We start from the raw sequence: 25,531 nt of genomic DNA, 5'->3' as shown, positions 1-25,531 counted from the left end.
AACAACTCAGTTCCTGTTTCAATGGATACCTGATTCCCTCTGGTCTCTATTTACTGGTACTGTCTCCTCATACCGGAAATAACCACGAAAAGCCTGCTAATACAATGACCTGCAGCAGACATGACCAGCCTCAACTGTTTCCAAATATCAGATAAGGGTTGTAAAAGAAACTAAAGGGGCTCATTGACATTTAATATCGCCTCTTTTACCTTTATGAGCCTGACTGAGTCCTTTGAAAAAAGTATATTCGCTCAACAACCTTTTTAATTAATTACTTATTTTTTTAAGACTTCTAGATTAAGAATGATAACATATATATATATATATATATATATATATATATAAAATCATTCTTAATCTAGAAGTCTTAAAAAAATAAGTAATTAATTAAAAGGGTTGTTGAGCGAATATACTTTTTTCAAAGGACTCATATATATATATATATATATATATATATATATATATATATATATATATATATATATATATATATATATATATATATATATATATATATATATGAGTCCTTTGAAAAAAGTATATTCGCTCAACAACCCTTTTAATTAATTACTTATTTTTTTAAGACTTCTAGATTAAGAATGATAATATATATATATATATATATATATATATATATATATATATATATATATATATATTATCATTCTTAATCTAGAAGTCTTAAAAAAATAAGTAATTAATTAAAAGGGTTGTTGAGCGAATATACTTTTTTCAAAGGACTCATATATATATATATATATATATATATATATATATATATATATATATGAGTCCTTTGAAAAAAGTATATTCGCTCAACAACCCTTTTAATTAATTACTTATTTTTTTAAGACTTCTAGATTAAGAATGATAATATATATATATATATATATATATATATATATATATATATATATATATATATATATATATATTATCATTCTTAATCTAGAAGTCTTAAAAAAATAAGTAATTAATTAAAAGGGTTGTTGAGCGAATATACTTTTTTCAAAGGACTCATATATATATATATATATATATATATATATATCATTTTTCCAGTGTATTTTCTGTACTTGAGGATTCAATTACTTCTTCTTTGCACAAAATATGATTTTTTATGATATTAATGAACGTGTATTTAAATTTGTTAATTTTGAGACTGTAAATTACAGGATTTATGGCAGAATTGAAGTGTGACAACACAATGCTTAGATACACTGCAGGCTGGAACGCATTCGTTTGTACAACATCAGGGTAAAAATAACTGATACAGTTCAGAATAGCTAGAGGTAACCAACACAGAGCAAACATACCCATGACAAAGACAAGTGAAATTGTAATTTTATGCTCTTTGCCATAAGTCGACTTATTTACATTGAGGTTAGAGACACATTGTCTCATATGCTTCCTTACAATAAGAAAGATCTCCACATACAAAACCATCATTGCAAACAAGGGTATGAGAACCCAACAAAAAACCCAAAAGTACACAAGATAGCTCATGCTCATGACACTGGTAAAATTACATGTCAGGACATTCCTTTCTTCTTCTCCAAGATTCGCTCTGTTGTTCCATCCGAACATTGGGACCAGTGCGCCAAATGCAGACAGAGCCCAGCAGAAACAAATGCTCAAACGAATCCTCTTCTTAGTGATCACCATTCTGTAGCTGGATGAAAAGAAAAACATTTTGAATATTTCCATTTTTTTCAGCAGAAGTGCCTTTTGGTTTGATTTCAAAGCTCATGTTCATGCAGAGTAGAGTGGTTGCAGTTTTTATATTTGTGCTTTTTGGATGGTTTTCCAATCACAGAAGGTGTTGGCATATTATTAACATTTTTATTCTTTCACAGAGCGCTTGTAGCCATTTACAATAACAAAGAGATTCTAGCATTATGCCATATTTTTGGAAAACCTCAAACAGATCTCACATTTACCTTAAAATGGGAAACATAAAAAGGATGACCTCACAAAAAAGATTCTAATATATACTAATATATATATATATATTGTGAGGTAGCGCGGTCGGCTGCGCAGCAGAAGACACGAGATCCAGGCATCAAGGTTCACAGCACACGGTGTTTAATGTCCAAACAAAAATCCACAGCCATATACATGTCCCTCCAGCAGAGAACACAAGAGTTGTGATCACTCCCTCACACCCGGCACACCTGCCCCTCGTTCCTGTTTCCATTTAACCCTTCCTTCAGCCTGTAGGGAAACAGCATTAACCCTAGAGTGGATTTACTTTCTATCATGGAGTGAGCACAACCGGGGCGAGACATACCGGCCGTCATAGATAACCCCGGTCACAGTCTCACACACCCCCCCCTCAGTTCAAGCGAGCGGGGTTGAACTCCCGCCATCAAACACGGGCCGCGGGACAAGGCATCGGCGTTGCCCTGCAACCTACCGGCCCGGTGTTCAACCGTAAACCGGAAGTTCTGCAGAGAAAGGAACCACCGGGTAACCCGGGCATTCCGTTCCTTGGCGGACCTCATCCAGACCAGTGGAGAGTGATCCGTCACCAAGCGAAACTGCCGTCCCAGCAGGTAATAGCGTAGGGACTCCAAGGCCCACTTGATCGCCAGGCACTCCTTCTCCACTACGCTATAATTCCGCTCGGGAGGGGTGAGCTTCCTACTTAAGAAGGTGACGGGGTGTTCCTCCCCCTGAACCACCTGAGACAACACTGCCCCCAGGCCGACCTCAGAGGCGTCAGTCTGTACTATGAACTCCTTCCGGAAATCAGGGTGTACAAGAACGGGCTGTCCGCACAAGACCCCCTTCAGGGCCCGGAAGGAGTCCTCGGCCTGCGGAGTCCAGCGCACCATGACGGACTTCTTGCCTTTGAGAAGGTCCGTCAAGGGGGCTGATAGTCCCGCAAAATCCCTTACAAACCTCCTGTAGTACCCCACGATACCCAGGAAGGCCCTAACCTGCTTCGTGGTCAGGGGTCTAGGCCACTTCTGGATCGCCTCAACCTTGTTAATTTGGGGCTTAATCACTCCTTGGCCTATCACGTAGCCCAAGTAGCGGACTTCCGTGAGTCCCAACGCACATTTCTTGGGATTGGCTGTCAATCCGGCTGTTTGAAGCGCGTCCACCACCGCTTGTACCTGTTCCAAGTGGGTCTGCCAATCGGAGCTATAAATAATGATGTCATCAAGGTACGCTGATGCATACGCCTGGTGGGGTTCCAGCACCAAGTCCATCAACCTCTGGAACGTGGCCGGAGCGCCATGTAACCCAAAAGGCAAGACAACATAGTGGAAGAGACCCTCCGGCGTAACAAAAGCGGTTTTCTCCTTGGCGGACTCCGTCAGTGGCACCTGCCAGTACCCCTTGGTCAGGTCGAGCGTGGTAAAATATCGCGCCTGTCCCAGCCTATCAATCAGCTCATCCACCCGGGGCATGGGGTAGAGATCGAACTTGGATATTTCGTTCAATCTCCGGAAGTCATTGCAGAACCTTAAGGAGCCATCGGGTTTTGGTATTAGGACAATCGGACTAGCCCATTCACTCCGGGATTTTTCGATGACCCCCAGGCGTAGCATTGTCTTCACTTCTTCTGATATGGCTTGTCTTCGAGCCTCCGGCACGCGGTATGACTTCAGGCGTACCTTCAGGTGGGGCTCGGTGACAATGTCATGTCGTATTAGACTGGTCCTACCCGGCAACTCGGAGAAGACATCGGGGTTCTGCTGAACCAGCCGTCTGGCCTCTCGCCTCTGTTGCTTGGTGAGGGCTTCTCCGATCCTTACTTCCGGTTCGTCCTCTCCGGAGGTCGCTGAAGCCGGGAGTGGACGACCCGAAGAGGAGGGAGATGGGGGAAACTCAACCATCAGGCTTTCCCGTTCCTGCCACGGTTTTAATAGGTTGACATGGTATATTTGTTCAGGTTTCCGCCTACCGGGCTGCAATACTTTATAGTTGACCACCCCGACTTTTTCCTTTATCTCGTAGGGGCCTTGCCACTGAGCCAGGAATTTACTCTCCGCCGTGGGGATTAATACCAACACCCGATCCCCGGGTTTAAAGGTCCGCACGGTGGCTTGTCTATTGTAGCGGCCGCTTTGCGCGGCCTGAGCCTCCTGTAAATGCTCCTTCACAATTGGCATGACCGCGCTTATGCGGTTCTGCATTCCTAAAATGTGTTCAATCACACTTTTATGGGGGGTGGGCTCTTGCTCCCATGTTTCCTTTGCCAGGTCCAACAATCCCCGGGGATGTCGCCCGTATAACAATTCAAAAGGCGAAAACCCCGTGGATGCCTGTGGCACCTCTCGGATGGCAAACATCAAATAGGGAAGCATCATATCCCAGTCTTTCCCGTCTTTGGAGATCACCCTTTTTAGCATGGTTTTCAGGGTTTTATTGAATCGTTCTACTAACCCATCCGTCTGAGGATGATACACAGACGTACGCAACTGCTTGATCTGGAGTAGCCGGCATAGTTCTTTGGTCACTTTAGACATGAATGGGGTCCCCTGATCCGTAAGGATCTCCTTGGGCAACCCCACCCGGCAGAACACAGAAAACAACTCCCGAGCTATAAGCTTCGCCGCAGTATGTCTGAGAGGTATCGCCTCTGGATACCGGGTGGCATAGTCAACGATCACTAGGATGTGTTGGTGCCCTCGAGCAGACTTTACGAGGGGCCCCACCAGATCCATCCCTATCCGTTCAAAAGGGACTTCTATAATGGGTAACGGCACCAACGGACTGCGAAAGTGGGCCAGTGGTGCGGTAAGCTGACACTCCGGGCAGGTTTCGCAGAACCGTTTTACCTCCCCAAAGACCCCGGGCCAATAGAACCTTTGCAATATTCGCTCCTGCGTTTTCTTGACCCCTAGGTGGCCACTCATCAGATGTTTATGAGCCAAGTCGAGGACCCGCCGGCGATACGGCTGGGGCACCACCAACTGCTCCACCCCCACGCCCCGTATTTCATCTACCCGGTAGAGTAAATCCTGTTTAAGAGCGAAATGGGGGTACCTTACCTGGGCACCGGGCAGCTGGGCCACCCCGTCAATTACTAACACCCTATTCCGGGCATGTATTAACGTAGGGTCCTGGAGTTGGGCTGTCCCAAACGCATCCGGGGATGCCTCCAAGTCCGGGATGGGCTCGACCGTCTCAGCCTCTCCTGCCAATACCTCTAGGGGCGACCTATCGGGTTCACATTCTGTCCCTATCATGGGGACCCCTACGGCAGGTGTCCCGGATTCAGGATTGTAGGGCTCAGGCCCCGGACTGACCAATATCGGAGGGGACCTAGGGGTTCCCTTCCATAAAGTCCAAAAATAGGGCAGATCCCGTCCTAGGATCACGTCATAAGGAAGAGTGTTAAGCAGTCCCACCTCATGTTGCACCTGACCGCAAGGTGCTGTGATGGTGACAATCCCCGTGGGATAGTCTCGGCGGTCCCCATGTATGCAAACCACCCCCACGGTACGTCCTGTGGCCTTTACTTTAGCCCTCAAGGTGGATCGCACAAGGGTCACTAAGCTTCCGGAATCCAACAATCCTGTAACCGGACATCCATTCACCTGTATTTGGCACAAGTGGGGCTCAGTCTCTGGGGGAACCAGGTCAGCGGTACACACCACCTGAGCATACATTGAACCCCGCCGGGTAACTCCACAATCCATGGGCTCCGTGGTCAGGGGACACTGGGCTTCCATATGTCCCACCCGCTGGCACCGCCAACATCTAATAGGGAAGGAAACCCCCTTGACAAGTTGTCGTTTAGGGTACATGGCCTTCCGGACCTCAGGAACGGCGGGCGCGGCCTCAGCCGGGATGGTAGCGGACTCCTGTACCGGTGTCGGTGGTGGGTCCTTGGCCCTAGGCTTGGAGGGGCCGGACCGACGGGCGGTACGCAAAGTCTCAGTGTCCCGTATCAAGTCCTGCGTAGCCACATGCCGCTCTACCAGGGACACTAATTGGTCCAGAGTACTCGGGTCACCCTGTCCTACCCACCGTTGAACGGTGACGGGTAAAGTGCGCACAAAACGATCCACTACTACCCTTTCCACCATTTGCGCCGGGCTCAGAGTGTCAGGCTGCAACCACTTTTTTTCAAGATGTAATAAGTCATAGGCCTGGGAGCGTACGGGTTTGGCTTCCTCATAGAACCACTGATTAACCCGCTGAGCCCGTACATAGGTATTCACCCCCAACCGAGCCAGTATTTCGGCTTTCAGGGTCACATAGTCAATGGCGTCCTCGGTACCGAGGTCCAGGTACGCTTTTTGGGGTTCCCCTGTCAGATAGGGCGACAATACCTCAGCCCACTGGGGGGTCGGCAGCTTTTCCCGCTCGGCCACCCGCTCAAACACTGCCAGGAACGCTTCCACATCATCCCCCGGGGTCATCTTTTGCAACGCTTGTCTCACCGCTTTCCGGACGCTGCTGTCGTCACCCGGTCCCGGGGTTGTTGCTGCCGGTCCGGCACGGATTGACTTGGCCAGGAGAACCATCTGTTCTTGGTGCCTTTTTTCCTGCAATTTCAAGGATTGCTGGTGCTGTTGCTGCTGTTGCTCCAACGTCTGGAGCAGGTGGGTATTCACCTGTTGTTGCTGTGCATTAGCCTCTTGTTGTTGTGCATTAGCCTGAGCCAAATGCCTTAGTATGTCCTCCATGGCGTCGCTGGGTTTGGGCCGTAGTATAGCTGCTTGAATCCAGGACATGTGCTACCGGATCACCAGAAAAGGAAGTTACACCTCACCGGGCTGGCATGCCCGCCGATTCTCCACCATATGTGAGGTAGCGCGGTCGGCTGCGCAGCAGAAGACACGAGATCCAGGCATCAAGGTTCACAGCACACGGTGTTTAATGTCCAAACAAAAATCCACAGCCATATACATGTCCCTCCAGCAGAGAACACAAGAGTTGTGATCACTCCCTCACACCCGGCACACCTGCCCCTCGTTCCTGTTTCCATTTAACCCTTCCTTCAGCCTGTAGGGAAACAGCATTAACCCTAGAGTGGATTTACTTTCTATCATGGAGTGAGCACAACCGGGGCGAGACATACCGGCCGTCATAGATAACCCCGGTCACAGTCTCACAATATATATATATATATATATATATATATATATATATATACATACATTTTATATATATATATATATATATATATATATATATATATATACCCATGTGACGCCCCAGCTGCAGTCGAACCGCTCGGATCCGGACTTCACTGCTGGCTAGCTCTGGCTAGTATATGTATATATATATATATATATATATATATATATATATATATATATATATATATATATATATACACAGTGAGTATGGAAAGTATTCAGACCCTACATTTTTCACTGTCTGTTCCATTACAGCCATTTGGTAAATCCAAAAAGTTCATTTTTTTTTCTTCTCCTGAATGTACACTCTGCACCCCATCTTGACAGAAAAAAAACCCCAGAAATGTAGACATTTTTGCTAATTTATTAAGCAAGAAAAACGGAAACATCACATGGTCATAAGTATTCAGACCTTTTGCTCAGTAGTGAGTAGAATCATCCTTTGGAGCTAGTACAGCCATGAGTCTTTTTGGGATTGATGCAATAAGTTTTTCACACCTTGATTTGGGTATCCTCTGCCGTTCTTCCTTGCATATCCTCTCCAGTTCCGTCAGGTGGGATGGTGAATGTTGGTGGACAACCATTTTCAGGTCTCTCCAGAGATGCTCAATTGGGTTTAGGTCAGGGCTCTGGCTGGGCCAGTCAAGAATGGTCAAAGACTTGTTCTGGAGCAACTCCTATGTTATTTTAGCTGTGTGCTCAGAGTCATTGTCTTGATGTAAGGTGAACTTTCATCCAAGTCTGAGGTCCAGAGCACTCTGGAAGAGGTTTTCTTCCAGGATATATCTGTACTTGGCTGCATTCATATTTCCTTCAATTGCAACCAGTCGTCCTGTCTCTGCAGCTGAAAAACACCCCCATAGCATGATGCTGTCACCACCATGTTTCACTGTTGGATTGTATTGGGCAGGTGATGAGCAGTGCCTGGTTTTCTACACACATACCGCTTAGAATTATCACCAAAAAGTTCTATCTTCATCACATCAGTCCACAGAATCTTATTTCTCATAGTCTGGGAGTGGGTTTTTTTGCAAACTCTATGCAGGCTTTCATATGTCTTGCACTGAGGAGACGATTCCATCTGGCCACTCTTCCATAAAGGCCCAATTGGTGGAGGACTGCAGTCATAGTTGACTTTGTGGAACTTTCTCCCATCTTTCTACTGCATCTCTTGAGCTCAGCCACAGAGATCTTGGGGTTCTTCTTTACCGCTCTCACCAAGGCTCTTCTCCCACTATTGCTTAGTTTGGCTGGACGGCCGGGTCTAAGAAAAGTTCTGGTGGTCCCAAACTTTTAAGGATTATGGAGGCCACTGTGCTCTTAGGAACCTTGACTACTGCAGAAATTCTTTTGTAACCTCGGCCAGATCTGTGTCTTGCCACAATTCTGTCTCTGAGTTCCTTGGGCACTTTCTTTGACCTCATGATTCTCATTTGGTCTGACATGCACTGTGAGCTGTGAAGTCTTATATAGATAGGTGTGTGCCTTTCCAAATCAAGTCCTATCAGTTTAATTAAGCATAGCTTGACTCCAATGAAATAGTAAAACCATCTCAAGGAGGATTACAAGGAAATGGACAGCATGTGACTTAAATATGAGTTCTGAGTAAAGGGTCTGAATACTTATGATCATGTGATATTTCAGTTTTTATTGTTTAATAAATCTGCAAAAATTTCTACATTCCTGTTTTTTTTTCTGTCAAGATGGGGTGCAGAGTGTACATTAGTGAGAAAAAAATGAACTCTTTTTAATTTACCAAATGGCTGCAATGAATCAGAGTGAAAAATTAAAAAGGGTCTGAATACTTTCCGTACCCACTGAATATATATATATATATATATATATATATATATATATATATATATATATATATATATATATATATATATATATAAAATGGAATCTAGTGCTAGATATACTTTTACAGGGTTGTCACCCCAGAATATCTTTGTAATAATTGCTTACAGCAAAATGACTGAAGCCGGTGTTTGACTGTCTTGATCGCATGCCATTCCGACTGAAGAATAAAGCACAGAGATCATCAGCAGGCCTCATCAGGTCTCAAAAAGGAGCACCCGGGAATCTGAAGCAATTTAGACCTTATTGTAAGCTTTATTATTTTTTATTTTAACTCCTCATGACCAAAGGCGTATATATACGTCCTTGGTCATGTCTGTCTCTTTAATACGGGCTGGCGCGGTGAGCCTACATTGTTCTCTGCACATGTCTGCTGATCTGATCAGCAGACATGCAGTTTTCAGGCACGGGTGGATCTCCAATATACCTGTTACTGTTAACTCTTTAGATCACACTGTTCCCCTCCATCATCATTGACATAATTGGTTGCCATGGCACCATTGGGTTCCCATAACAGTGTCGGGTCAAATGATGATCCTTGTTGCTGTCATGACTCCCTTCCTGTGAATGCGGTAGAGTGCTGGCATTCACAGGAGTTCAGCAATTCTGCTGATCAGAGCTGTGCTAAAGCATTGCTCTGAATAATGAGAAACAATTGGACACTGCAGGAAATTGGTAAAATCAATAAGAAATGTAAAACATTTTTTTCAAAAATATAAAAAAAACCCTAAAAGTTCAAATCACCTCCGTTTTGCCCCATTAAAAATAAAACAATAAAAAAAACAAATTAGGTATTGCCAAGTTCAGAAATGTCTGATCTATTGAAATATGAAATCAATTAATCTGATTGGTAAAACGCATAGCGAGAAAAAAATCAAAGCACCAGAATTATTATTTTTTTTGGTAGCCGCAACATTACATTAAAGTACAATTAGAAGCGATCAAAACATCTCAACTACCAAAAAATGGTATACTTAAAAACACCAGCTCAAGACGCAAAAAATAAGCCATCACTGAGTCCCAGATCCCGAAAAATGAGAATACTACGGGTCTCGGGAAAATGGAGACAAAAGAGCAATTCTTTTTTTTACAAACATCTGAATTTTGATTTTATCACTTAGATAAAGGTAAAACTGTACATTTCTGGTATCTACGAACTTGCACCAATCTGAAAAATTATAATGCCAGGTCTGTTTTACCATATAGTGAACATGGTAAATAAACAATGATGGAACTTCACTTTTTTTTGCAATTTCACCGCACTTGGAATTTTTCCCATTTTCCAGTACAGTATGGGACTGAAGGAATGGTGTTGTTCAAAAGTGCAACTCGTCCTGCAAAGAACAAAGACCTCATATGGCTATATTGAAGGAAAAATAAAAAAGTTATGGCTCATGGAAGAAGGGGAGGAAAAAAAAACCGAAAACTGGAAAATCGGACAGGGTTGAAGGGGTTAAAGTGCGATGAGCAGTTTTACAAATAATCAGGGGTGAATAATTACTTTAAGGCCATGTTCACACGTTCAGTTTTTGGTGAGTTTTTTTACCTCAGTATCAGGAGTGGAAGAATCGTACGAAAAGTATAATAGAAATATGTACATCAATTCTGCACTTTAACTCCTGGTTCTCGCTTAGAAATACTGATGTAAAAAACTGACCAAATACTGAATGTGTGAACGTGGCCTAATCCCGAGTATAAGTTAAAAAAACACCTTAGTCAATAGAAATGCAAAAAGCTGAATGTAAGGCTGGACTCACACGAACGTATTAAAAAATGGTCCCATTCTCGTTTGCGAGAGTCGGGCGAATTTTTCTCACTTGTCATCAGTGTGCACTCAGTGTGCTGTCAGTATGCAATCCGTTTTTTTGCACAGCAGCTGTTACTCATTTACAGTCATGTACAGGAGAATTTACAGTGTTCTGTGCTACATGATAGGATTGTATTTAGAAAAACGGATGTCACTAGGATGGTCCATGTGCCGTCCGTGTGACATCCGATTTTTCCTCGCACCCATTGACTTGTATTGGCGAGCCTCGGACGTATTCTGGATCAAATCGCAGCATGCTGCCGCTTTTCTCGCATCCAGAATCTGGATGCAAGAAAAGCTGACCAACAGCTCTCCCTCATTGACTAGTATTGCTCCGAGTGCAATGCGAGAATTTCTCGCATTGCTCTCGTCCGTTTTTGTCGCTCGTGTGAGCGTACCCTAACTCAAAGTCTTCCGCTGGACTGCTGCAGGTACAACTTACAAGGAAAGGATTCAATTTTGGTTGAAATTTATAAAAATCATTCTATGTCCCTTTTTATAGTAGTTCCCTTTTTAATTATGCAATGTATTGATATTATACAATGTATTTTTTTGCCAGTTCTTATATTGCTTAATCCAGAGTTTTGCATCATCATCATCATCATCATCATCATCAATTCAAAGGGACAGAGTTGCATTGGCAGCATGGCCATTACTAAATCGATGGTTTACAGGTAGAGTGAACAATGTAAACATTAAAGAAGCTGTCGAGCTCACCTGCCGCCTTCAAATACCGAAGCATGGAGGCCACCACACATGAGTCCATTGCCAAACTGATATTGACGGCCTCTTTGAATGACCAAAACCATGCTGATCCCAGAAACCGCACTTAACATAAATTAACATTATAAACTATAATTTTTAAATATTGAAAAGGTACAACTCACCTGCTTGGTAACTTGACTCTGACATATCTGTCAATTGCAATAGCAAGTAGAGAAGCGGTAGATGCATTGGTGAAGGTAATAATCACACAACAGAGGAATAAACATGAGTGAAAATGTAGCTGTATCTTCAGTTCCGTGATAATCGCTAATGGAGTAACAAATACTCCAACCGCCAGGTCAGTCACTGCCAGAGACACTACAAAGTAAAATGTTGTATCTTGAAGAGAAGGATTCACCCTCACTGCCCAGATCACAAGGGTATTTCCAATGATGGCCAGAACCCCAATGACCGCCTCCACGGCACAATACACAGTGGTGAAGCTTTCAGCCATTGACGTTTGATTGGACATATTACAGAAGCAGATTCTTTATACCTTGGCAGAGATTAAAAGGCTTGAGGTATACTAAAGCATGACGTCTAACCCTTTATCTTTACAGCCATCTGAATATAAGTACAGAACTGACTACTTCTGCTAAAACCGTAAACCAACATTTCCTCTCTGGTCAGGTAAGAACTACTGTGACTATGGACTTAAAAGGGAACCTGTCACGTAAAAAAAAGCTATTAACCTGCAGATATGATGTTAATATGCAGTAAATATGTAGGTTAATAACATTTTTAATGTTCTCAGTGCACGAACTGAGAGCCCCGCTGCCTGGAAGAAATTCATTTTATTCTTCCTGGCAGCAATCAGATTTCAATCATAGGGGTGGGCTGGTGTGGATTAAGTCACCGCTAAGTATATAGTGAGTGCTGGCTATACTCATGCAGCTAGCACCAACTGACAGCGAGCTAAGCATTATGGTTATTTCTGCCATGTCCTCACCACCTGTACGGTGACAGCAGCATCGTGATGAAGTTAGTAGGGTGATAATATCCTCACACCACTGCATGTCATGGTAAGGAACTGACAAGTGTTGCTCTGCTCCTGATCCGACACTGAAGTGTTCAAGTGTATTCACATCTGACGCAAACACAATTGAGTACAGGAAAAAGAGAGCAGGAGTCTACCAGTTCTCCTTTCGCCACGTGGAACCCTTTAGTAGGCCATATATTGCATGCATTTTTGACACATAAATGAAAAGCTGAGAAGGAAGGACTTAAAAATTTCTCAATGTTAGGGATGGTTAAAAAAATAAATAAAATCAGGCGCAAAGCATTCTGTGAAACTAGTCACTACTCATAGATAAGCCGAGAGACACAGAAGTCAAACATTCTGGTGCAAAATACCAAGAGAGCACATTGTAAACTAAGGGAAATGACAAAGGCGTTGTCAGGTCACGGTCCAGGGTCAGACTACCAGGAGGTTAACGGATCAAAGCACAGGAGCACAGCAAATGGATGGTCAGAGGAGGTCCAGTGTCTGGCAGCAATACATCAAAACATAGAGCCCAGATAACTGAAGCAAAAATGCACCAATAGGCAAATGCTATGACTGGCAGTAATAAGGGACTGATTACTCAGCTAAGTAGCTGAGCAATCACTCAGAACAAGGAAAACCTGAAGAAGCCCAGCATCGCTTAGTCTTAGTGTAAGGGTATTGCACCTATTACATGACCTGTTACATGGCCAAGGTAAGGAAGGCTGAAAAACGACCACCTTTGAACAAGAAACATAAGATAAAACGTCAAGACTGGGCCAAGAAATATCTTAAGACTGATTTTTCAACGGTTTTATGGACTGATGAAATGAGAGTGACTCAGCCAGAGGCTGGATTAGTAAAGGGCAGAGCGCTCCACTCCGACTCAGATGACAGCAAGGTAGAGGTGGGGTACTGGTATGGGCTGGTATCATCAAAGATGAACTTGTTGGACCTTTCGGGTTGAGGATGGAGTGAAGCTCAACTCCCAGACCTACTGCCAGTTTCTGGAACACAACTTCTTCAAGCAGTGGTACAGGAAGAAGTCTGTATCGTTCAAGAAAAACATGATTTTCATGCAGGACAATGCTGCATCACATGCATCCAACTACTCTACAGCATGGCTGGCGAGTGAAGGTCTAAAAGATTAAAAAATAATGACATGGCCCTCTTGTTCACCTGATCTGAACCCCATAGAGAACCTGTGGTCCCTCATAAAATATGAGATCTACAGGGAGGGAAAACAGTACACCTCTCGGAACAGTGTCTGGGAGACTGTGGTGGCTGCTGCACGCAATGTTGATCGTAAACAGATCAAGCAACTGACAGAATCTATGGATGGTAGGCTGTTGAGTGTCATCATAAATAAAGGTGGCTATATTAGTTACTAATTTGTTTGGGTTTTGTTTTTGCATGTCAGAAATGTTTATTTCTAAATTTTGTGCAGTTATATTGGTTTACCTGGTGAAAATAAACAAGTGATATGGGAATATATTTAGTTTTTATTAAGTTGCCTAATAATTCTGCACAGTAATAGTTACCTGCACAAACAAATATCCTCTTAAGATAGCCAAATCTAAAAAAAAAAAACACTCCAACTTCCAAAAATATTAAGCTTTGATATTTATGAGTCTTTTGGGTTGATTAAGAACATAATTGTTTATCAATAATAAAAAAAAATCCTCTAAAATACAACTTGCCTAATAATTCTGCACACGGTGTATATACTATACAACACAGTATACATCCTCTATATACTGCACAAAACAGGTCACATCTTCCATCATCCTCCATGTACTACATCACACAGGACACATACTCTATAGACTACACTACACAGGACACATCCTTTGCATACTACACTGCACAGGACACATCCTCTACATACAGCATCACACAGGACATATCCGCTATATACAGTAATTACCGTATTTTTCGGACCATAAGACGCACTTTTTTTCCTCCAAATGTTGGGAGAAAGTGGGGGGTGCGTCTTATGGTCTGACTGTGGCTGCGGGGAATGAGGGAGCTGCGGTGGAGCGGGTCATCGGGGGCACGAGCAGGCTGTAGCAGCCTGCCGTGACCACGTGGGCCCGCTCATTTAATATGCACGCCCATCCTCCCGCCCATCATCTCTCAGCGCTGACAGGTGGGCGGGGTGATGGGCAGGGATAAACAGCCGGCCCGCATGATCACCCCTGGCAACTGCAGCCTGGAGTGATCATGTGCGGCTGTATTCACTGCTCCCTACTCATCATCATCAGTGTGGGGGGCAGTGAATCAGTACACATCACTCACCGTTCCCCTGCAGCATCGCAATCTCCTGTCTGTGCCGGTCAGCTGACTTGCGTGGAGACTAGCGGCGCACAGCAATAACGTCATCGCTGTGCGCACATGTCCACGCTTCCGGCACAGACCACCGGAGGATATCGCGATGCTGCAGGGGAACGGGGACGGCTCCACTCAGCGGCGCTGCCACTGATATAGACGGTAAGAGGAGCGGTGCTGCAGGGAGAGAGGTGAGGTAAGGTGAGTATGAACTTTTATTTTTTTTATGTGCCACAGGATGCAGCCATACACCAGGATAAGGGCATATAGCAGGATAGGGGTTTATTATGAGCAGCATGGGGAGTATATGAGCAGGATGAGGGTATATAGCAGCATGGGGAGTATGTGAGCAGCATGGGCAGTATATGAGCAGCATGGGGAGTATATTAGCAGGATGAGGGTATATAGCAGCATGGGAAGTATATGAGCAGGATGAGGGTATATAGCAGCATGGGGAGTATATGAGCAGCATGGACAGTATATGAGCAGCATGGGGAGTATATGAACAGGATGAGGGTATATAGCAGCATGGGGAGTATATGAGCAGCATGGGCAGTATATGAGCAGCATGGGGAGTATATGAGCAGGATGAGGGTATATAGCAGCATGGGGAGTATATGAGCAGGATGGGGAGTATATGAGCAGGATGAGGGTATATAGCAGCATGGGGAGTATATGAGCAGCATGGGGAGTATATGAGTAGGCTGGGTAGTATATGAGCAGGACATTACCCCATAACAGTGTCAGCAGCAGATCCTCGCCCCATAAGTGTGTCATGACCACATTTTTTGCTTAAAATTTTATTTTCCTATTTTCCTCCTCTAAAACCAGGGTGCGTCTTATGGTCAGGTGCGTCCTATAGTCCGAAAAATATGTTACACCACATAGGACAGATCCTCCTATGTATTATGCCACACAGGGCAGATCCTCCTATATACTATAACACACAGGGCAGATCCTCTGTATACTACACCCCACAGGACAAATCCATTAAATACTACATCACAAAGGACAAATCCTCTATATACTATACCACAGAGAACAGATACTTTATATACTATACCAGTCAGGGCAAATCCTCTATATATTACACGACACAGGACAGATCCTCTCTGCACCAAACAGGACATATCATAATCTTGTATATATTACATCACACAGGACAAACTTCTATATACTACACCACACAGGATAAATCCTCAATATACTACACCACACAGGACAAATCCTCTATATGCTACACTACAGATCCTTTATATACTACATCACACAGGACAAATCCTCTATATACTACACCACACAGGACAGTTCCTCTATATACTACAGCACACAGGACATATCATCTATATACTACACCACACAGGACAGTTCCTCTATATACTACACCACACAGGACAGTTCCTCTATATACTACACCACACATGACAAATCCTCTATATATTATACCACACAGGACAGATCCTCTATATACTACACCACACAGGACAAATCCTCAATATACTACACCACAGATCTTTATACAGTGTGTCCACCCATATCCTGTCCACCGCCATTAACTTGAGAACGGCGGCAGCTATAGGAATAGAAGTGGTGTCTAGGTATAGTAAAGTAGCCATGCGTTACGCAATGAAATCACCTATAGCTCCACCTGGTGGAAAACAACAGAGTTAGCATTTTTATCTCGAAAACGGAACAAGATAGAGAAAAATGTGAATTAAAAAATTGTAGGGCATCATCCATTCAATACGAATCGACACTTTTATATGGGTGCATGTCATCAAAGTACGCTGCCAATCGCAGCATGTAGCAAATATTTTCTTGGGCCGAATTGGCATGAGGAAAAAAGTGGTGATCGGCACTGCCCCATAGTATAACATTGGGCTGAGTGCTATCTGATAAAACACCAGGTAGCACTGGTCCTAGTTACAGGGTAGAGTGAGCGAACCATAAATCTGAACATCAAGCCTGACCTTTACAAAAAACAATGACATCTCATATATAATAAAACATGAATGAACATTAATAATAATGAAAACAGAAGTACTACTCACAATTCTGAGTCTGAGATCTCAAAATTGTACTCGCTCGTTAGATTGTCTGGTGTAGGCTAACTGTGGCAAGGAAAAAATAAGTGAGCAGAAAACAAAATACAGGTCAAGCTACTGAGATAATAACAGTGGGCATCCTATAGGTATGTACAGCACCCACTACTAGGTACTGCATCCTGACCAAGACGCAGGGCCTACCCCCAAGGACCTGGAAGACCAGTGCTGGAACCGCCTAAGCACATAATATCCCCAGTTTCCCACGCCCCATTAGGGATGACTGACTAGTCCAGGACCCAATGGATGGCCACCCAGAGGCGGAGCCAGTCCAGTCAATTAGATGGCAACCCGGTGGGAGGGGACAGACACAGCCACTCAGACAGTAGGGAGTCCAGTAGTGACAGTTGAAGGGGACGGATGTGTCTCCAGACGGGGTCGTGTAGCAGTTATCTAGGTGGCATAGGAGCATGGTTGCCAGAGAGGGTACAGCCAGGTACCTCTGGAACCAGAGCACCGACGGGGTACAGGGCCCTAGGTCAGGCAAAAGCTTCAGGCAACCCGAAGTCATACCTGCACAGTGAGGGGACCTTCACGGACCTCACTGACCCAAGAATCCAGGAGCACCAGCAATAAACATTGAGCCAGGAACTGAAACAGAACACCGACCCTACAGGGTTCACACTGCCCGCCGTACGGACGAGAGATTGCCAACAGACAGTAAGGGACCCACAAACGCTCCAAGCTACGGATCCCACCAACCAGTGAGAGGTGCCAGGGTAAGAGACTACCAGGTCACCACACCGGCACTGGGACAAAAGGGATTAGGGGTCTGAACCAGCCGTCCTCAGTGCTTGAACTCAACATCACCGTGAGTAAAACAGAAGTTGCACTGCATCCCCATTGTGTGATCTTCCTTCTTTCTCTGCCGGATCCCACCATCCACTTACTGGGGCCCGGCCCTACTTGCCCCAGTGGTAACAGACTGTGCAGTGGCGGTTCCATCACCATAATCACAACCCTCAAGTGGCATCACAATATAAACTCTTTCATCTCCCTTTTAAAAAGCGTCCCCAGGGTCACAGAACCAGGCATCGGCCGCTACACAACCGTGACACAGCATCCCCATACATATAAGGCCTGGGACCAAGTACCCCATAGCCCTGGGCAACACATATGCATGGTGTCCAGAATCTTACTTCATGTTGATGGATCTCAAAATATATCTGTATATGGTAAATTAATAATAGGAGTTAGTTAATTATTTCAATTTAACCTTTTCAAAAGGAAATTTTCAAATTTTGAGCTCTGATTTTTTTACATCCCATCTTTCAAAAGCTTTTTTGTCCATATAGCCATATGACAGCTTGTTTTCTGCAAAATGACTCTTACTTTTGAAGGACACCATTCATTTTACAACATAGTGTACTAGTGTATTGGAAAACAGGAAACAAATTCCAAGTGCTGTCAAAATGTGAAAAAATGCACCTCTAATATTATTATAATTATTATTATTATTATTATTATTATTATTATTGTTTTTTAGGAATTGTGTTTATAGCTTACATTATCTGCTAAAAATGACCTTGCAAAAGTGAATTTTGTCATTTTAAATTTCTTCTGTTATTTTGATAAATCGGACTTTTCTGAACATGGCGGCACCACGTGAATTTTTTTTTAATTATCTTTAAAGGCAAAATAGGGGGTGATTTGAACTTTAATGTTTTTTGCAATTTTTCAAACTTTTTTTTACCTTTCACTGTTCTTAATAGTCCTCTTAGGGGACTTTAACCTGTAATTGTCTGATGCCATATACTGTAATACCACAGCGCTGCGGTATATAGAAAATATCACTGCCCCCTTTGAAGCCCAGCCTAAGGCCCCCTTCACACGCACGTATCTCCGGTACGTGTTAGGTCCATTCCTGCACGTACCAGAGACACGGGCACACATAGACCCATTAAAATCAATGGGTCTGCGCACACATGCGTGTTTTGCCATGGAACGTGTGTATGTGTGGAGCATACGCGTGTCCGTGTGTTCCACTTGTAGACATGTCCACGTTTTCTCCGGCATCACGGGTGTCACACGACCCGCATACAGACCACACGGATGTAGTGTGGATGCGGTCCCGTGTGACACGTGCCGGAAAAAACTCACGTGTCAGAGAAAAAAATGACAAACCTTTACTCACCTTCTCCTGCCCTCCTGTCTCTGCCACTGCTGTCACTTGCTGCCAAGCGCCGCTCATTATGCTCATTGCATATTCACTTCACTGCGGCCAGAAGCAGCAGCAGCTGGGAGTCGGCAGGGCTGGGGACCGAAGTTCAGCACCACGGACAGCGACGCCAGGGACAGGTGAGTAGAAAGTTCTCGTTCTCCGTGTGTTATCACGGATAACACACGGAGAACACACGTAGTGCCATAAACATGGCTCACGGAGGGGAAAATGCACCTTTGACAGGTTTGTGAAACACGTGCGGCGTGATTTTCACAGACGTGTGAAGGGGACCTAAGGCAGGGTTTCAAGGGAACTCCATAATGCAGACGTGGAGGTCTTCAGCAGACCCCATGCTATCATAGTAACCTATTGATGACCCGCGTTCATGTCACGGGTGTGCCGATGGATGCATAGAATGGCACTCCCCTATGTCAGTGCGCTATTAATGCCACTATCAGACTTTAACAGCCACATTTAACAGGTTAAGAATCGCAGGCAGTGCTTTGCTACAACTGCGTTTGTTAAGGCCCATTTACACACGACATCGCTAACGAGATGTCATTGGGGTCACGGAATTCGTGACGCACATCCGGCCTCGTTAGTGACGTCATTGCGTGTAACACCTACGAGCGAGTGTTAAAGATCAAAAATACTCACCTAATCATTGATCATTGGTACGTTGTTCATTTTCAAAATCTCGCTGATCGTTGTGGACGTAGGTTGTTCGTCGTTCCTGAGACAGCACACATCGCTAACGTGTGATACCCCAGGAATGACGAACAACACCGTACCTGTGTCCCCTGGAAACGAGGTGGGCGTGTCTTTCATGCGGCTGCTCTCCGCCCCTCCGCTTCTATTGGACTCCTGCAACGTGACGTCGCTGTGACGCCGCACGAACCGCCCCCTTAGAAAAGAGGCTGTTCACCGGCCATATCGACGTTGCTAGGAAGGTAAGTCTGTGTGACGGGGCCTAGCGATATTGTGCGCCACGAGCAGCCATTTGCCCGTGACGCACAAACGACAGGTGTGGGTGCTTTCATGAGCGACATCGCTAACGATGTCGCTGCGTGTAAAGCAGCCTTTAGAGGCAGATACTGGCTGTAAGACACAACCATTACCTTCAGTGAATGGGGAAAAATCACTCCCTGAGCCCCCTCTATGTTGAGGAGGGCCATTTGCTAAAATACTTAATTAACCTCTAGACATAGGGGGTTGTGGGAAAATTTCCAATGAATCGTTTCTCCTTACGTAAGTCAGTTCAGATATATCATCATGTCACACACATTTAAGATGGCCGCCACTTCCTGTTCTCAATACCATGACCTTGTATGTAAGGAATGTCCACATGTAAGAAGATTACCATATAAGGAAAAGACCCACTGGCCAACCTCATGGACCAACCCACTGACCGGCCCATGGATCAGACTATGGACAAACCCACCGGCATCACACGGTACGATCTATCGTGCGATTGCATGAGCGATCATACCCGCCCCCTTCGTTTGTGTGTCACGGGCAATTAGTTGCCCGTGGCGCACAAAGTTGTTAACCCCCGCCACACGCACTTATCTCCCGGACGACGTCGCTGTGGGTGGCGAACATCCACTTCCTGAAGGGGGAGGGACGTTCGGCGTCACAGCAACGTCACACAGCGGCCGGCCAATAGAAGCTAAGGGGCGGAGATGAGTGGGACGTAAACATCCCTCCCACTCCTTCCTTCCTCATTGCCAGCGGGACGCAGGCAAACTGTGTTCATCGTTCCCGGGGTGTCATACGGAGCGACGTGTGCTGCCCCGGGAACGATGAACAACCGGCGCACAGAGAAGAAGAAACGACTTTTTGAAACTGAGCGTCATGTCAACGAGCAACGATAAGGTGAGTATTTTTGCTTGTTCACCGTCGCTCGTAGCTGTCACACGCTACGATATATCAAACGATGCTGGATGTGCGTCACTTACAACATGACCCCACCGACATATCGCACGATATATCGTATCGTGTAACGCCGGCATAACCCACTGGCTTATGGACATATCCGAGCATGCCCATTCTAGAGCCGACCACGCCCCTTTTCCTAATTTATAATAGTTGATGCTCTGCTGAAATAAATCTCTGTTGGAGCTGTGCCATTTTCTAATCAAGGAGAGATTCACATCTGACTTTGTTTGGTGTCAATTCTTTCATGCATGCACTTAATCCACACCAATTAGGAAAGGAGCAGGCAACTAGTGAGCAGTTCAAAGTGTTCACCCCTAACATCCATATACCCATTACTGACTTAAACCATACATGTACAGATGTCAGTAAGGGGTTAAATCATGACTGGACTTTTATGAATGCAGCGATACCAAATAGGTTTTATTTTTATATACAGTTAGGTCCAGAAATATTTGGACAGTGACACAATTTTCGCGAGTTGGGCTCTGCATGCCACCACATTGGATTTGAAATGAAACCTCTACAACAGAATTCAAGTGCAGATTGTAACGTTTAATTTGAAGGTTTGAACAAAAATATCTGATAGAAATTGTAGGAATTGTACACATTTCTTTACAAACACTCCACATTTTAGGAGGTCAAAAGTAATTGGACAAATAAACCAAACCCAAACAAAATATTTTTATTTTCAATATTTTGTTGCGAATCCTTTGGAGGCAATCACTGCCTTAAGTCTGGAACCCATGGACATCACCAAACGCTGGGTTATCCCCTTCTTCATGCTTTGCCAGGCCTTTACAACCGCAGCCTTCAGGTCTTGCTTGTTTGTGGGTCTTTCCGTCTTAAGTCTGGATTTGAGCAAGTGAAATGCATGCTCAATTGGGTTAAGATCTGGTGATTGACTTGGCCATTGCAGAATGTTCCACTTTTTTGCACTCATGAACTCCTGGGTAGCTTTGGCTGTATGCTTGGGGTCATTGTCCATCTGTACTATGAAGCGCCGTCCGATCAACTTTGCGGCATTTGGCTGAATCTGGGCTGAAAGTATATCCCGGTACACTTCAGAATTCATCCGGCTACTCTTGTCTGCTGTTATGTCATCAATAAACACAAGTGGCCCAGTGCCATTGAAAGCCATGCATGCCCATGCCATCACGTTGCCTCCACCATGTTTTACAGAGGATGTGGTGTGCCTTGGATCATGTGCCGTTCCCTTTCTTCTCCAAACTTTTTTCTTCCCATCATTCTGGTACAGGTTGATCTTTGTCTCATCTGTCCATAGAATACTTTTCCAGAACTGAGCTGGCTTCATGAGGTGTTTTTCAGCAAATTTAACTCTGGCCTGTCTATTTTTGGAATTGATGAATGGTTTGCATCTAGATGTGAACACTTTGTATTTACTTTCATGGAGTCTTCTCTTTACTGTTGACTTAGAGACAGATACACCTACTTCACTGAGAGTGTTCTGGACTTCAGTTGATGTTGTGAACGGGTTCTTCTTCACCAAAGAAAGTATGCGGCGATCATCCACCACTGTTGTCATCCGTGGACGCCCAGGCCTTTTTGAGTTCCCAAGGTCACCAGTCAATTCCTTTTTTCTCAGAATGTACCCGACTGTTGATTTTGCTACTCCAAGCATGTCTGCTATCTCTCTGATGGATTTTTTCTTTTTTTTCAGCCGCAGGATGTTCTGCTTCACCTCAATTGAGAGTTCCTTAGACCTCATGTTGTCTGGTCACAGCAACAGCTTCCAAATGCAAAACCACACACCTGTAATCAACCCCAGACCTTTTAACTACTTCATTGATTACAGGTTAACGAGGGAGACGCCTTCAGAGTTAATTGCAGCCCTTAGAGTCCCTTGTCCAATTACTTTTGGCCCCTTGAAAAAGAGGAGGCTATGCATTACAGAGCTATGATTCCTAAACCCTTTCTCCGATTTGGATGTGAAAACTCTCATATTGCAGCTGGGAGTGTGCACTTTCAGCCCATATTATATATATATGTATTTCTGAACATGTTTTTGTAAACAGCTAAAATAACAAAACTTGTGTCACTGTCCAAATATTTCTGGCCCTGACTGTATATATTTTACAAATTGGAAAAGGAGAGTGATTGAAACTTTTATATTTTTTACAGGGCTGGGAGGCCTCAATCAGTTACACGTGATTGACTACTCGTATTACCCATAATTACCAGAGAACCCCATCCAATACTGTGAGTCCCACTGGAAATTAAAAGTGACATAGTAGGGGAGGAGACCCACAATAAATCAGAGGTGGGGGAGGAGGCCCAAAATAAATGAGAACAGACATGGTGAGGGAGGAGGCCCACAATATATTAGATGTGACAGTGGGGGCAGGGGCCCAGAATAAATTAGAGGTGACACAGTGCTGAAGAGGGCCCACAGGCAATTAAGCATTTACTGTGGGATTTCTCCCCCTTGTGTCACCTTTAAATTGCATGAGGGCCCCCTCTCTTTAGTGCCTCAGGGCATGTAATGGCAGTGGCTGGAGAACTAGTCAGGCACATATTTTATGTACTCACACTGTCACTCACTGCAGCCAGCAATGTCCCTTTGCTCCTCTGTATCTGACTCGCCCACCCCAGGGCTATGGGACACCCGGTGCCGGGCCGGACTAGTCCGGTGGTAGTCAGTGGTGGCTGGGCCCAGCTCCGTGGCCCTGGTGGGTGTCAGGAGAATATGTGGCTTGCTGAATGTAGGTTGTGTTCGTGACGCCACCTGTGGTATGAGGCTATTAAGCCGCCGCTGCTGTGTGAGGCCACCGGGATGATGTTATGGCAGCAATGGTGGTACTGCTCCCCACAGGTGGAGCAATGCCCCGGGGCACAGTTGGTGCTTGTGAATGTCTATGCAGCTGAAATAACAGAGACCACTCCAAGAGTGCAGTTCAAGTTCTTTACTCACACTTCTTGTCACAGCGCTGTAGGGACCCTTGGACTGCTGGGACCACTGTCAGGGACCTCCGCCGTTTCTGGGTGATTCTGAGAGTGAAAGCCGGTACCCTTCTCTTAGTGTCTCTTTCTTCTGCTGTCTTCCTTAGCCTTGCCTTTGATAGGATAAACCTGGCTTGGCCTCCACTACAGCCTCCAGGCTGGGGGGTCACCTGTCGGCTGATTACCCCTTTTCTGGAAGTTCTGCTATGGGTTCTGGCCCTGGGAGTCTACAATGTTCCCTGGGCCTCGGTTTTTACTGTTTGGAGATGATCTTTGCACTCCTCCAGTCTCTAGGGACCGTCCCCTGTCGCAGCTTGATCCCTCCACCGATGTTATTGTGGAATAGGCCACCGTAGCTCCAAACTGCCCCGACAGCTGTACAGACTACCCGTGGCCCTGCGACTCCTTCTGTCTTCTACGTGGTGTCACCTGGGCCTCTGGGTCCCAGGATCTTCACCAGGAAGCGTCTCCTTCTGTTTCTCTGCTCCTGTCTGACTTGGAGCTTTCTTTCCTTCTATCTTTCTTTCTTTCTTTCTTTCTTTCTTTCTTTCTTTCCTCCTTGCCTGCCTCCAGCAGGCCTCCTCCTCCCTCCTTTCTCTCGTTCTTCTTCTCCAACTACATGCTGGCTCCTCACTCTCTCCCTCCCTGAGGTAGACTGACTAAACTTGACCTTCCTTTCTGTGTCTGCTCTCGGATGGCTCCTCCCACCTCCCCAGTTGCTACGCTGTACCCTATAGGAGCAGGGATGGGTCTTACGGTCCCTCCCAGCATGCAGCATGGGGGGGTAACTGCCACTTTCCCTGGTCCCAGTATGTACCTAACAATGGGTGTAGTGTGGATTTACCAGGGGACCGGAGTTCACTCTCTTCCTCTCCCAGAATGGGGCATCACACCGCTGGATGGGGCGCAATGACCTGTGGCGACGGAAGCCTCAGGGCCGCCACATATCATATACAGGCAGAGCTTGGGCAGGCGCTTGACAAATCACAGCACAGCTCCTTGCCTGAGCTGTGCTATGAGGTCATGTCGCAGGCGGAGGAGGGGACGCTGCACTCTCCCACTGCTCGGGTCCGGCTGCCGCTGCGCCTGCTGCTGCTCGGTGGTGGCTCGAGCAGTGGGCCGGATCCCGGGGACTCGAGCGGCGCTCCTCGCCCGTGAGTGAAAAGGGGGGTGATTGGTTGTGGGGGTTTTGATTATGGATATTGTCCGTGACGCCACCCACGGTTGTGGTGATTTTGGTGACACCACCGCTGCTCTAGACAGGGATCCCGGGCGGGAGCGGTGACTGGGAGCAGCTTTGTTGTTAGATCTCTCCTCCGTGGGTAGGGGGGTTGGTTGTCTCGGGGCCCGGTGATGGGGTAGGGATGGATGGCAGGCAGGTTACGGGGCCTGGGGAGGTGCAGGGTCGAGGGGGCAGCGCTGTGCCGCACGGCACGGTGGTACTCACTCAGCCCAATGATGAAGACACAGTTCTTGGTAAAACACTCGGCTGGATGGACGGGTCCCACAGACGGCTGCGGTGTTGTT

At 45.4% G+C, this 25,531-nt stretch overlaps 1 protein-coding gene across 1 annotated transcript; it reads right to left on the bottom strand.

Moving 5' to 3' along the window:
- Positions 1–1,050: 1,050 nt before the first annotated feature.
- Positions 1,051–12,007, bottom strand: LOC142289416 (adenosine receptor A3-like). Its single transcript, XM_075333590.1, has 2 exons — positions 11,658–12,007; positions 1,051–1,672 (listed from the first exon to the last, which is right to left on the bottom strand). The coding sequence occupies exons 1-2, from the start codon at positions 12,005–12,007 to the stop codon at positions 1,051–1,053; spliced, it is 972 nt and encodes a 323-aa protein (XP_075189705.1).
- Between the last annotated feature and the right edge of the window lie 13,524 nt (positions 12,008–25,531).

Source organism: Anomaloglossus baeobatrachus, chromosome 2 (assembly GCF_048569485.1).
Source record: "Anomaloglossus baeobatrachus isolate aAnoBae1 chromosome 2, aAnoBae1.hap1, whole genome shotgun sequence".
NCBI classification, from domain to species: Eukaryota; Metazoa; Chordata; class Amphibia; order Anura; family Aromobatidae; genus Anomaloglossus; species Anomaloglossus baeobatrachus.
Note: the sequence above shows the minus strand (reverse complement) of the source record. Positions and strands in the feature narration are given on the sequence as shown.